Source organism: Peromyscus maniculatus, chromosome 3 (assembly GCF_049852395.1).
Source record: "Peromyscus maniculatus bairdii isolate BWxNUB_F1_BW_parent chromosome 3, HU_Pman_BW_mat_3.1, whole genome shotgun sequence".
Classification (NCBI taxonomy): Eukaryota; Metazoa; Chordata; class Mammalia; order Rodentia; family Cricetidae; genus Peromyscus; species Peromyscus maniculatus.
The window spans coordinates 35,494,862-35,508,935 of record NC_134854.1 but is presented as its reverse complement, the minus strand read 5'-3'; the positions used below and the strand labels follow the sequence as shown (position 1 = coordinate 35,508,935).

The following is a 14,074-nucleotide window of genomic DNA, read 5'->3' as shown; positions in this document are numbered from 1 at the left end:
TTGGTATTCTATTGTTTGATTGTGTCAGAACCTTGTACACTAGCCTCCAGTTGTCCAGGATTGTATATTATATAACAACTGAAGGATTTTAATTTTAAAGGTCCCTCACCTCTTCTCTCTCTCTTACCCTCTCTCGCATTTTATTCTATAATCTACACAAACCTCTTGGCCCCTTTCTAAAATGACTTTGCTGCACAACCATTTTCTTACTGAAACTGTTTTGAGGTTCCATCAGCATCTTGCTTTCTGCTCTGACAGAGCTCATTTCTCAGTAGGAACAGGGGAGCCCTGTCCTGGCTCTGCTGCTTGGGACTGGCAAGTCGAGTGTGCTCTCGTTGATCCCGGGCTTCCTGTGACTGGCAGTGTTTATAAGCAGTGAGATCCATTAATCCGTAGTTGCGTTGATGTCCTCAGTGCTTTCATATGTTTGTTAATGGGTGTCTATGCTTTTATACACTTTTAAATTTTAATTTATTATTATCGTGTGTGTGTGTGTGTGTGTGTGTGTGTGTGTGTGTGTGCGCGAGTGCGCGCGCACGCGCGCACATGGACTCACACATACACACATGCCACAGAGTGCGTGAGGAAGGGACCCACGGATTGAACTCAGGCTGCTAGGTATTCGCTCAGCCACCTCAAGCCCCCATATGTGTTGTTTGTTAAGAGTATTTTGTATTTTGTTTAGAGTTACCCTTGCTGTGATCAAAGACTCTATTAAAAAATAACTTAGCCCTCCTCTTTGCCTTTGAGAAAACAAATTGGTAACATTTTTTTCCCACCCACTATGTCCCTTTCTCCTTTCTTCCCATCCCACAGTCCCCAAGCTATGCGGAACATTTTTGTTGACATTACAGAACTCCTCAGAGCTTTTGAACATTTAATGTAGTGTCAAGTCATAAATTTTCCTCTTACAGAATGTTCGATGTGGGAGGTCAGAGGTCAGAGCGGAAGAAGTGGATTCACTGCTTTGAAGGAGTGACTGCCATCATCTTCTGTGTGGCCCTGAGTGACTACGACCTGGTTCTAGCTGAAGATGAAGAAATGGCAAGTAGAAGTACTTCTAGGGTGCAGCATGAAATGCTAGGAGCTGCAAATGTTGCCAGCAACTCTTCTGAGAAACCTTGAGAAATCCTTGTTGTGCATGAAGTATTTGAAAGTTCAGGCCCTTCGCTTCAGCTCCTCCACTGCTGTGTGAAGGGCTCAGGTGCTTAGGAGGCACAGGTGCTCCTCACTCCCAGCTGCCTGAGAATTCCCTGCATCTGCTCCAAGGCTCCTACTTCCTCACGTGTTACTCTCATGGCTTGTAACTTTGATAAATGTTATCCTTCCCTATTTATAGAAAAATAATTTCCAAATAGCACTCAATAATGTATCAATCTGGGGAAGCAGTATTGAATAGGAACTTAAAACTCTGGCACTTAAATGCAAAGGAAAATTTAGGGGAATTTCAGGTTTTTCTAAATCAAGTACATACAGTTATTGCCCAGGAGGGAAAACACAACATCACATACACATTTCTTTTATTCCAATACTATAAAGTATGTCAGTGTCCACTTTGAACACAGACCACCCCCACAAAGGGTAGAGAACAAAAACTGGAAGTTGTCTTTGTTAATATCCACAGTGTTGAGCTACTTGGATTTCAGTTCGCTCAGTTTAATAATTAGTCTCTAAAGCTTCCAGCTATCTCTTAAGCTTGGGTGAACTGTACAACAGTGACATTTCTTTGATGTGTTTATACATAGACATCCCTTGATTGCAACATGCTGCGGCAGCAGGATCTGGGGCATAAGACTTTACACAGTGGGCATTGAGCCCAGTGATGATTATGTGATGTTGAGACACTCAGCTTGCTTAAAATCTAAGTTGTGCTTGTGTAGAAATGACAAAAATGTATTATCATGGAATTATTATGAGCTCTAGATCAAGAGACCTGGCTGGATAGAGGCCTCAGTCCACTGGCCCTGGCTACCTATCACCTCAGAACTCTAAAAAGAAGGTGACTAGCCAGGACAAAGTAGGAAGATATTCATTCAGTATAGCCTTATGGAAAGAACAAGGTGTCAGCATCCTAGAGTCTTGTTGGATAGTGAGAAGAGCTCTTGGATTCAGTATGGGAAAGAAAAAGCCTGAAACGAGGTGGGGGTTGGGGGGTATGCATTATCCCACTGTCTGGGTCAAACTGTGGTTCAGTTGATCATTGTCACAGACCTAGTTTGCAGGGTCTCCTGCTGGCTTCTAGAAAATTGTTGTTGCTTGGGGGAAAGGGGAGAAATTCATTTCCCATTAGGAGGTAATTGCTTTCACTCGGGGCCAGCCTCAGTTTCAGCACAGGGAGTAAATCGCTAAGGCTTTCTTTGCTTGAGTTTGAAATCAGCCAGAGTGATTCAGACAGAACAGGTTAAGACAAAATTGAAGTTGAGATAACACCTGGGATGTCCTTCAGAGTGTTGAATGGTTTTCAGCTGAAGAGATCTGGTCTGTTGCAACATTTGTTCTTTTTAAAACTGTTCCTCAGTGCTTGGCTGTAGATCTCTGCATCTGCTCCCATCAGTTACTGGATAAAGGATCTCTGATGACAATTAGGGTAGTCAGCAATCTGATTACAGTAGATGGCCGGTTCAGGCACCCTCTCCATTATTGCTAGAGGTCTTAGCTGGGGTCATCCTTGTGGATTCCTGGGAGTTTCCCTGGCACCAGGTTTCTCCCTAACCCCGAAATGTCCTGCCACCCAAATCAAGACATCTCTTTCATTACTCTCATCCTCCATCCTGCCTCCAACCCACTCCCTCAAGTTCCCATCCCCCATCCCCCCAGCCCACCTCCAGTTTACCCAGGAAATCACTTCTATTTCCCTTTCCCAGTGCAATCCATACGTCCCTCTTAGGGTCCTGCTTGTTACCTAGCTTCTCTGAAGCTGTGGGTTGTACTCTGGCTATCCTTTGCTTTACATCTAGTATCCACTTATGAGTGAGTACATATCATGTTTGTCTTTCTGAGTCTGGATTACCTCACTCAGAATGACTTTTTCTAGATCCATCCATTTGCCTGCAAATTTCATGATGGCATTGTTTTTTTTATAGCTGAGTAATATTCCATTGTATAAATATACCACATTTTCCTTATTCATTCTTAGGTTGAGGGGCATTCAGGTTGTTTCCAGGTTCTGGCTTTTATGAATAATGCTGGTCAGAGCTCTAGGTGTCATTCTGAAGAAAGAGAGGAGGGATTTTATGAGCCAGGGGGTCAAGGTCATGATGGAGGAATCCACAGAGACAGTTGACCTGAGCTCATGGGAACACATGGATTCTGGACCAACAGTTGGGGAGCCTGCATGGGACTGACCTAGGCCCTCTGCATGTGTGTGACAGTCATGTAGCTTAGTCTGTTTGTAAGGCTCCTTGCAGTGAGATCAGGACCTGTCCCTGGCACTTAGCTGGCTCTTGGAAACCTGTTCTCCATGCCCCATGATGGATTAAGTAGCCCAGCCTTTATGTAGGAGGAGGAGCTTGGTCCTACCTCAACTTGATGTGTGCCGTGAAGCCCATGGGAGGCCTACCCCTTCTGAATGGAGACTGAGGAGGAGTGGGCCCATGGGGGTGGGGAGGTAGATGGGAGTTCGGGGAGGGAACTGGAGGAGAGGAGGGAGAGGAAACTGTGGTCAGTGTGTAAAATAAAGGGAAAATATGTTAATTATATTAAAATACTGTTCGTCAAACCTTCACTGCTCATGAAAATTATTTTTTTGTTGCAGAATCGAATGCATGAAAGCATGAAGTTGTTTGACAGTATATGTAACAACAAGTGGTTCACAGACACCTCCATCATCCTTTTTCTAAACAAGAAGGACCTCTTTGAAGAAAAAATCAAAAAGAGCCCCCTCACCATATGCTACCCGGAATATGCAGGTATTTGACTTTTAGAATAATTTAGCAATCATGTGTTTCTAAGTAAAACTTCCCCTAAGGCAAGATTTTCAGTTGTTGGTTTGAATTCATCGGCTTACTCATTCTTGCACTGAATTTTCCAAACTGTCTCTGAATACAAATAGTTCTTGAAGGTGTGGATGAGTTTTCTGAAAATCCCTTATTCACTTTATGGAAAAGCTTTTAGGTGATTTCCAGAAATGGCCCCATGTCTTTATGAATTTAAAAACTGACTTGCTCATATAGATCACAGATTGGATCAACAAAGATAAGATCTGTCTCTGCTTGCTATCTCATCAAACACACACACACACACACACACACACACACACACACACACACACACTTAAACACACGATGCCTAGGACTGTAGGAAGACAGTGAAGAGGAGCCAGTGCGACAGCTCCTTCCTCTACGGTATCAGGGAAAGTCAGTAGAAATCCAGTCCTCGATCATGAGACTCTTAATGGTGCTTGAATTTTGCCGCTATGGACAGTGTCCTCCAAGAGGAAAGCAGATTTGAAGTAAAGACCCAGCTTTTTCAAGATTAGATATATGATCTTTATCAAAGCAGATATTTATCAAGGGTCCAGTGCTGCCTCGTCTCTAAAACTGGAAATTGGGATAATGCATTGGTTTAAATTTGGTTTAGTTCCTTGGAGCACATCCCAAGCTGCTATTGAAAATGAGTCAATGTTCCTACATGTGAGCCCCAGACTTGGGAGGTGAATCAGGAAGATGAGTACTTCAAGGCCATCCTGGGCTACATAGTAAGTCCAAAGACAGACCAGAGTATATGAGAACCTATTTCCCCAAACAAAAAGTGAGTACCAGGGACAGAGCTGCTGACCTACTCACATATTTGCTTTAACCCAATCATGTATTCTTCCAGCCCTCGCATATAAGCAGAGGAAATTGGTTTTCATATTCATATTTAAGTGATGGGCCTTGTCTCTTTAAAAAATAAAACTGCCACTGGTTTGTATGAACTCTAAATCTAAAATCGAAATATTTTAATCTTTACATCAGTCTGTTTTAAAGAACAAAAAATTCTCCAGAACTTCTTAAAGTCTCAATACAATTTCAGTTAGCGATGCAGTGAATGCAGTGATGGAGAGTGTGGAGTGAGTGTCCTCACACGGCTGATGTTGGCTGGCCTTGGGGCTGGCCCTGAGGTGGTCCCATTCAGGCAGCTGAGAACAAGACCCCAGGGCACACGCATGTCTGTCTGCACTCAGACCTGTACCGGTCAAGCTGCTTTTAATTAGAGTCTCATTGGAAACAGAGAGGAAGTGTCTTTGATAAACACAGGAATATCACATTATTATTTGGTATCCCAAAGGCTAAGATTATAATTTCAAATCTGCACTCCCTGCTCTATGATTGGCTAAGTTGCTTCTTGCATCGACATCAGCTCCTGGGTCGCATGGTTGTGGCTTTGTGTGGATGAGGCTGTGTGGCCCTGCCAGCCTCGTGGGCGTGTCCTGCCTTCGCCTCTGCCTTGCAGTGCTCTTCCTCCCCATCATTGTGAGTTGCCATTTCACCGCCGTCCGTCTCCAGCCCTGTAATCTCTTTCCCAAACTATCCTTTCATAGTCATATTTATTCTTAACTGTGCAAAATTATGTTTTCAGCCCAAATTTCTCTCTGCAGCCACTTGCTTCTATTTTCAACTGCTTCCTGAACACAGTTTTTAGCACTGAAGTATAAACAAAGCTAATACTGTTTTCTTTCTCTCCTCTTTTCACTCTCTCATAAAGTTTCCGGTTTCCTAGTTTTGAAGTTGCTTTAACCCAATCATGTATTCATTCAGGAAAGTTCACATATTGAAAATACCTATCCTCCCAGCATGCATGTACACACAATTGCAGCACGCACGCGCGCACACACACGCGCACACACACACAGATGTAACCAACCGTCTTATTAAATAAGAAACACAGAGCCAATACAGAGATGAAAGCCAAGAGGTCAGAGCAACAGCTAAGAGCTAAAAACCTTACCCTTCACTGTCTCAGTGGTCCTACCTCTCCGAAAGAGACCTACTTCCTGTGTGTCTGTCTTTTTATAGGGTTTCTGTTCTGCCTTCTCATTGGTTGTAAACCCAACCACATGACCTCCTAGTCACTGCCTGTCCGTACAGACCTCCAGGTCTTCTATGGTTGGTATTGAGATTAAAGGTGTGTGTCTCTATGCTGGCTGTATCCTTGAACACACAGAGATCTACCTAGCTCTGCCTACCAAGTGCTGGGATTAAAGGTGTGCACCACCACCACCCAGTTTCTGCTATGGTTTGCTAATAGCTCTGACCCCCCGGGCAACTTTATTTATTAACATACAAATCACATTTTAGTACAAATAAAATATCACCATACACACACACTCTGCTCTTTCATTTTTCAGACTGAAAATCAGATCATAGAATGTATTCAGCAGTTTGCTCATGAATTTGCTAGCCCTTGGAATGTAGCAATTTAGCCACCCAAATGTATGTTGCAAATGAACTATGTCCTTGGTGTAAACTCCTTCCCCCAAACACATTTGTAATTAATTTAGGGGTTATATTTTAATAGCTTTCTTTAACCTAATAAGCCATTGTTCATTGCATTCAAATTTTATAGCACCAATGATTTAATAGAATATGATGTTTATAAGGTTATTATTATATAAAACAATTAAAATATAAATGTATTCAGGGTCTGTGGTTTTATCATCTATGCTATCCTGGGACACTAAACAGTCTCTCTCTGGGCCTTGCCCTGTGTCATTCATTGTACTATAGTTTTCTACATTGTGTGATAAAAGTGGTTAGGACTTGCAAGATAGAGTTATTGCATTCTGTATAGGATACCTAATGCTGAAAAAGAATTGAGAGCCAGCAAAGCATATCACAAAACTGAAGTAGTGTTTGTATTGTCTATAGGAGTTTTTAGTGACATAGAGGATTTGGTTAATTATGGGTTGTTATGTAGAGCACATTTTGAGCAGATGTGGAATGAGTCAGAATACTGGATTGTGAAGGACAGCAGAGAAACAGTGCTGCAGATAAGGGGCACGTTATATACTGAACTTTCATGGTATACACTGAGCCCCAGAATAAGGGTACTTTATGTACTGAGCTTTGGTGATACATACTGAGCCCCAGATGTGGAACTGAGCACCTAAGAACAGAATCCACAAGCACAGAGAATCTTAAAAGGCAGACAAGTAATTTTGGGTTATTACAAAAGAGAAATTTAATAGGTTTTGTTCTGTTATATGTCTTAACCTATTTTCTGGCAATATTAAGTGCACATGAACACAGTTATCTGTAATGTGAGGCATGTTTAGAAAACCACAACCAATTAAAATGCATAGTTGCAGGGCCCACTTCCAGTTCATACATCCACGGATCACTCTTGCACCTAAGGGTCAGAGAACAAAGCTGGAGAGGAGGCAGAAAGATTGTAAGAGCCAGAAGATCAGAGTTCCCTGTGGGGTTGTGTCTCCTAGTGATTTCAGAAGGTGCACACATAAAGTCTCACCAACATGACTGCCTAAACACGAGCTGAACAAGGACAAGAGCAGTAGACATGCCAATGCAGATGGGGAAAACTCAAGAGGGCTCAGCCCTACACAGAGAAGCACAGGCAACTGAGGAACACTGAGAGCAGGAGAAACACTCTGCTCCAGGGACGAGCACACCAGCTGGTTATTCGATACCACATAGTCAGCCCTGAAAACATGCATATAAACAACCTTTACAGACTGAGCAGGTTGTATTTAGGAACATATATGTATGAACACATATATGTTTACATGAAATAGCAATTAGTGATAAAGGAGGCTATGGATTTGAAAGAGAGCAAGAAGGGATATGTGGCAGGGTTTGGAGTGGGAAAGGGAACAGGAAAATGGTGTAATTATATTATAATCTCAAAAATGAAAGAAACAATTAAAGAAAAAGAAAAGGAAAGAAAAGTGGATATACAATATAAAAATACAAAGTCAGTATCTAATACCTGAGTCAAGAAACTGATATGTCCAATACCCAGAATCCCTTTTGCCTCCTTTCAGTCTCAACTAAGCATCTCCCCTTCTCCCCCAACAAAATTATTTACGAGTGGCCTTTTCCTCACGCACCCATTTTGATTGTTTGGCGAACAGCTGTTAGGTCACACGGGTTATGTACATGTTTGCGTCTGGCTCCTTGGATCCAGAGAATAACCCAAAAGTTCACTCATGTTACATTGGCTTACAATACTGCTTACATCCTTACTTCTGAGTGGCCGCTAATGATGTGATGCCCCAGATCCCATGTGTCAGTGACAGTGCATGGACTGTCAGGCCGTTTCCTGAAGTAGAAGGCCATGCTCTAGCCTTCTTTGTGAATCTTCTTTGACCATAACATAAAGTTCTACCAAACCTACACCCAACAACTGGAATTTCTGGGTCTGTGTGCTTATCCTCAGATCCTGCCAATCCAGTTCTGAATTGTTCTTACTCAGAGCCAGTCTCTAGCCCCTCACCTGAAGGCAGGGGTATGCCATCATTGTTTATTCTAACTTCACAACCTTTAACCATATTACAGACTTGATATAAGTTGTGAATAAAAAGGGATGACAAAAGCATGTTAATGGGTAGCTATGAAGGGGTGAGGGAAACATTCAGCCAGCATTACTGATTCACCAGTCAGCACAATAATACTAAGCCACCATTAGGGTCTGGTGGCTTGAATTCTCCAGCTTGAGGATGTAGATGATAGAGGGTGATAGGAAAGAGGTCTGGCTCTTGGAGACTTAAGCAGAAACAGAGCACACATAGACTACCATGTAAAGGAGTTTTTAGGTTTAAAGATGGCTTGTAAAGATTACTTTACACAAGGTGTTTTTCATTTGAAAAAAAAAAGCAACACTTTGTTCTAGAAGGGAAAGTGAGATTATGGAATCCCTTTATTTTATATTTGGAAAATTGATCTGTGTTTTAAAGTGTGTTTTACTTATACTATACTTGTATAACTTTTTGCATACTTCTTTCTTTCTTTTTCCATCTCAGGATCAAACACATATGAAGAGGCAGCTGCATATATTCAATGTCAGTTTGAAGACCTCAATAAAAGAAAGGACACAAAGGAAATCTACACCCACTTCACATGTGCCACAGACACGAAGAACGTGCAGTTTGTGTTTGATGCTGTAACAGACGTCATCATCAAAAATAATCTTAAAGATTGTGGTCTCTTCTAAGTTTTGCAGTTGATAGTAAAATGCGTTTTCAAACCAAATGAGTACTTATATATGGATCTCTCTAGACTAGAGTCTCCCAGCAACACAGAATGTAGTATACAGCAAATGCATCCTGGACCTGACCAAAGTTGCTCTGTTTTGTGTTTCTATCTGAAAGTCATAGGACCATTCTCAAAGATGAAAGATGCTCCTGTGATGTGAAAGTGAGGTGTGCTGTTGAAGCTGGGCTCTAGTGTACTGATGATTTCTGTGTAAGTGTAAATATGCAAATGTAAGATGTATTTATAACATTTGATTTCCCATATTATGTTTAGGTTGTAAGAATGGCAACTTACGATTCTAGTGTGATGGCTTTGGAAATAACATAAATATTAAGTATCTTGTAATGAATGACAGATTAGTTCTGTGTTTGCCAGTTTTAAACAGCTTTATTTATGTTCGTGTCCTATAAATTTTAGGTACCGTAATTAATATTAGGAAATGTCACAAACCCTTAACCTTGATTATATGTATACTTGTATTCATAAAATGTTATTTGTACAAACATTGCACAGACTATTTTAATAACATGAGTTGTTCTCTAAAGGTTATGTGTTTTGTGGGGATGTTCTTACAGAGGTGAGGCACACCCGCCTTTGTATCAGTTAGTTAAACATTGTGTGCATTGACATTTTCTTCACAGAGTGCATGATGTTTCAATTTTACCTTAGATTTGTTTTAAAAAGCTAAAATTCCAGATTTTTGAGGAAAGAGGACCTTAGACTTAAAAACACTTCACTTTTAGTCCATGTACCAGCTCAGCTTAGCATCTGGATGGCATATCTGCATTGCCTTCAGGTGATGCCAGGTTAATTTTATACACTTAAATAACCATGGTTTTATTTACAATAAAGTTTAGATGAGTGAGGAAAGCATTTTTGTGGGTAAAAATTTTTTAGTATGTGAACTTTGAGACATTCATTTATGTATTTTCCTTGAGAAATCCCTTGTACTTAAGCATACATGACAGTTCTTTGTTGGGAAGATAACCAGAAAACACTCTATTACTGATAGTATGCAAGCTTTTGATTCATATGTAACTGGTTTCAAGTTTATCACTTTATGTCAAACGGCACTTCTTTTCCCTTAGACATCCAAATCCTTTCCACTTGCTGGAATTTATATTCTTTTAAAGCTACACTCTGATTTCTGACATTAAGAGGACAATTGCGCTTCGAAATTGAATAGTAGTATTTAACAAGATCAGTGAGTGTGTGTGTGCATCCGTGGGTGTTACATAGTGCTACATACTGAACTCTGTTAGTTAGTGCCATCCTTCCTCCTTTAATCGTTTACAATGTGTCTGTGGGCCCTTGTGTTGTCAGACTGAACAGCACTCCCCAGTTCATCTCCCTTTTTAACTCACCCTGTAACGTTAAGACTTTCTATAAACTTTGCCAGTGAATGGTTTCTCACTTGAGTCAGATGTTGCTACCCCCACAGTCTCCTTGTTGAAGTTTGTGCATATGTAAGTGTAGGGAGAATCATAAACTACATTCACATCTGTTTACTTTGGGGGAAATTGTTTTCTTTTGTAATGTAAAGAAATTCAAGGTGATCAAAATTCCTTCAGTGTTAGTTTAGATTATTTTATGTGCCTTTCATGAAAGATATGTTTTCATTCATTTTACTAATGGAAGACCTGTCAGACCCACATTGTGAAGCTATGTATGAAATTCAACTATTATCTGAATAAATTTGAATGATGAAAAATAGGGTTTAAAAGCCACAAAGAAGCACATACTGGTGACCATCATTGGTGAATCCCTTAACTCTACTCTGTGTAACTGTGCTACTAATACATCCTAATAAATTTAAATTTTTAAAATTTTACAAACCTATTGACTGAACTCATTTTGCATTAGAATTTAGGTGTCTGTGTACAGAAGCTTCCTTCTTTTTTTCCAGTGCTCTTGTCTTTTTGGCTTTACCTGTCTGAGAAGCTTGAGTTTGCCCTAAGTGTTCTTGTACAGTATGATACCAAAATTTAAATTGCCTGCCTGCAAGCCCCTTATGGGAATTCAAACCCCATATCACTGTGCCCAGATCAATGCATCATCATTTTCTCTTAAACCAATTATTACCCTTTAACTACCGCTGCAGTTTTGATATTGAATGTATTCCAAAGACCCATGTGTAATTTGCTTTGTCCTAGGGTGGCTAGATGGCAGGCAGAGTGTAGGGGTCCTTAGGCCATGAGGGTGTCCTTTAGTAGAGGCTTGTGCAGATCTGGCCCCTTCTTGCTTTCTTTAATGCTTGGCTTAAGAAGTGAGTGGATTCATTTTACCATGTGCTTCTATCACGATGCCTTGCCACAGAGCTTAAACAGTGTGGTCAGTCTCTCAGACTGGAATCTCCAAACCCATAAGCCAAGATAAGCCTTTTCCCTTTGTAAGCCTGTTATCTCTAATGTGTTGTATAGTTACAGAAAGCTGCATAACATACCTGCTGTGTAGCATCTTCATCCAGATACATACAATTCAGAGGTCACATTGGTTCAAGACATCTATGAATGTGGTCCAACACATAACCAGTAACTTACTTAAAACTTTATCAGAGAGAGAGAGAGAGAGAGAGAGAGAGAGAGAGAGAGAGAGAGAGAGAGAAGAGAAGAGAAGAGAAGAGAAGAGAAGAGAAGAGAAGAGAAGAGAAGAGAAGAGAAGAGGAAAAGAAAAGAAAAGAAAAGAAAAGAAAAGAAAAGAAAAGAAAAGAAAAGAAAAGAAAAGAAAAGAAAAGAAAAAAGAAAAGAGAGAAGGGGTAGATATTCCTGACACTTTCAGTTGAAATTGGCCACCTAGAACTCTGCATATCTTCGGTCTCCATCTCTAGATGGAGAATTCTTTTTCACTTAATCACCTTGAGTTTATAGTTATAGGGGGGTGAGTGTTTTATCTTTTTTACCCCCTGTTTTCATGTCTTTGTTGAGCTTACTCTTAAAATGGCTTGTTGATGAAATTCAGTCAACCCCTTGTAATCTAGGTTGGCATGCTTAATAGAAAATTGTACTGTGTTGCCCTCTGTTTTAATCCACACTGGTTCTGACTTATTAATACAATTGAGTATTATTTCAAGCCTTCCAGTCAAAGCCTTTCTCTCTTGAGCTTATTTCTATACTTTGCAGCTCCTCTTTTATACATGTAAATGGTGCCTTGTGCTTGGCTGTAGATGTGACCAACAATCTTATTAAATAAGAAATACAGAAACAATGTAAAAGAGAAAGCCGAGAGGTCAGAGCTCAGAGCTAAAATCTCACCCTTTCTCCTGCCGTGTCCCAGCTTCCCGAAAAAGAGCTATATCCTGTCTGTTCATCTTTTTAAATATTTTGTTCTGCCTTCTCATTGGTTGTAAACCCAAACACATGACTGCCTCGTCACTGTCTGTATGTACAGCCCCCCCAGGTCTTAAAGGCATATGTCTCCAATGCTGGCTGTATCCCTGAACACACAGGGATTAAAGGCGTGTGCCACCACCGCCACATTCTTGCTATGGCTCTAATAGCTCTGACCCCCGGGCAACTTTATTTATTAACATACAATCAAAATCACATTTCAGTACAATTAGAATACCACCACACTTGGCCCAACCTTCCTATAAGTATCATGTGCAGTGTGCTTTAAAACTTGCCTTGGCGGTTCCTCAGAAAGATGGGAACCGATCTACCTCAAGATCCAGCTATACACCTCTTGGGCATATACCCAAAGGAACTTTAGCCTATCACAGGGACACTTGGTCAACCATGTTCATTACTGCTCTATTCATAATGGAAATTGAGAACAACCTAGATGCTCCTCAACAGATGAATGAATAAAGAAAATATGGTACAATTACACAATGGACTATTATTCAGCTATTAAAAAATATGACATCATGAAATTTTCAGACAAATGGATGGAACCAGAATAAAACATCCTGAGTGGGTAACTCAGACCCAGAAAGATAAGTATGGTATGTATTCACTTATATCTGGATATTAGGTATTAAACAAATGCTAATCAAGCTATAATCCATAGACCCAGAGAAGTCAAACATAGAGAAAGGGACTGGGGTGGGAGGGACACATGGATCTCCCTGGGAGGGGGAAAAATAGATTTTATGGGTTGACTGGAGTGGGGGGGGGGGTATAAGAAGAGAATCGTCAGGTGAGAAGGGGGAGGGGAAGTCAGATTGAGGGAGGGAGTTAGGGGACAGACAGCAAGAATTGAAGGGCATCTGTGGGGTGGTATGAAAACCTAGTGCAGTGTAAACTTCCTATAATACATAAAAGGCAATTCTAGTGAAGTCTCCAAATAATGAGGGAGAAGAACCCCAACTGGCCATCCTTTGCCACCAAAGCTTCCAGCACCCAGACTTGATTTCATCTAATTGAGTTGTTGGTCAAAAGAATCTCATGGAAACTCCCAAATAACCTAGACTATTGCTGAGACAATAGGTTGCTCCCCACAAACTGACAGCAAGGCCCTATTGCTGAGAACAACACCCACACAACTCACTGAACATGAAGTTGAGCTGGTGCCTGCATGCCTTCCCCCTACGTTCTGGTAGTGTCTTTGGTGTGGGTAGGTACTCTACAGGCTGCCAAAGGAGAACAATAAACACCAACCTAGCCACAAAGTCTTTGACCTAAAATCAGTCTTGCCTACAAAATATGCTAGGGTAATGGTGGCAGAGAACATGTGGAAGTAGCCAGCCAATGTCTGATTTGACTTAAGGCCCACTCCATGAGAATGATCGTATACCTGACATTGCCTGGCTGTCCAAGAACAAGAGACTGGATAACCCACAGAACTAGAGCATAACCGAATACTACATAAAACGACTCCTAATGATATGACATTGCCTGGCTGTCCAAGAACAAGAGACTGGATAACCCACAGAACTAGAGCAT

General features: G+C 41.0%; 1 protein-coding gene across 2 annotated transcripts in view; it reads left to right on the top strand.

The window, feature by feature from the left end:
- Gnai1 (G protein subunit alpha i1) overlaps positions 1 to 11,026 on the top strand; it is a 77,834-nt gene extending 66,808 nt beyond the window's left edge. For both annotated transcript variants that reach the window (XM_006971081.4, XM_015999966.3), the window contains exons 6-8: positions 915 to 1,044; positions 3,755 to 3,908; positions 8,960 to 11,026. In XM_006971081.4, the coding sequence (XP_006971143.1) occupies positions 915 to 1,044; positions 3,755 to 3,908; positions 8,960 to 9,150 (475 nt within the window). In that variant the 3' untranslated portion in view covers positions 9,151 to 11,026. The remainder of the gene's footprint in view (positions 1 to 914; positions 1,045 to 3,754; positions 3,909 to 8,959) is intronic.
- Positions 11,027 to 14,074: the final 3,048 nt, after the last annotated feature.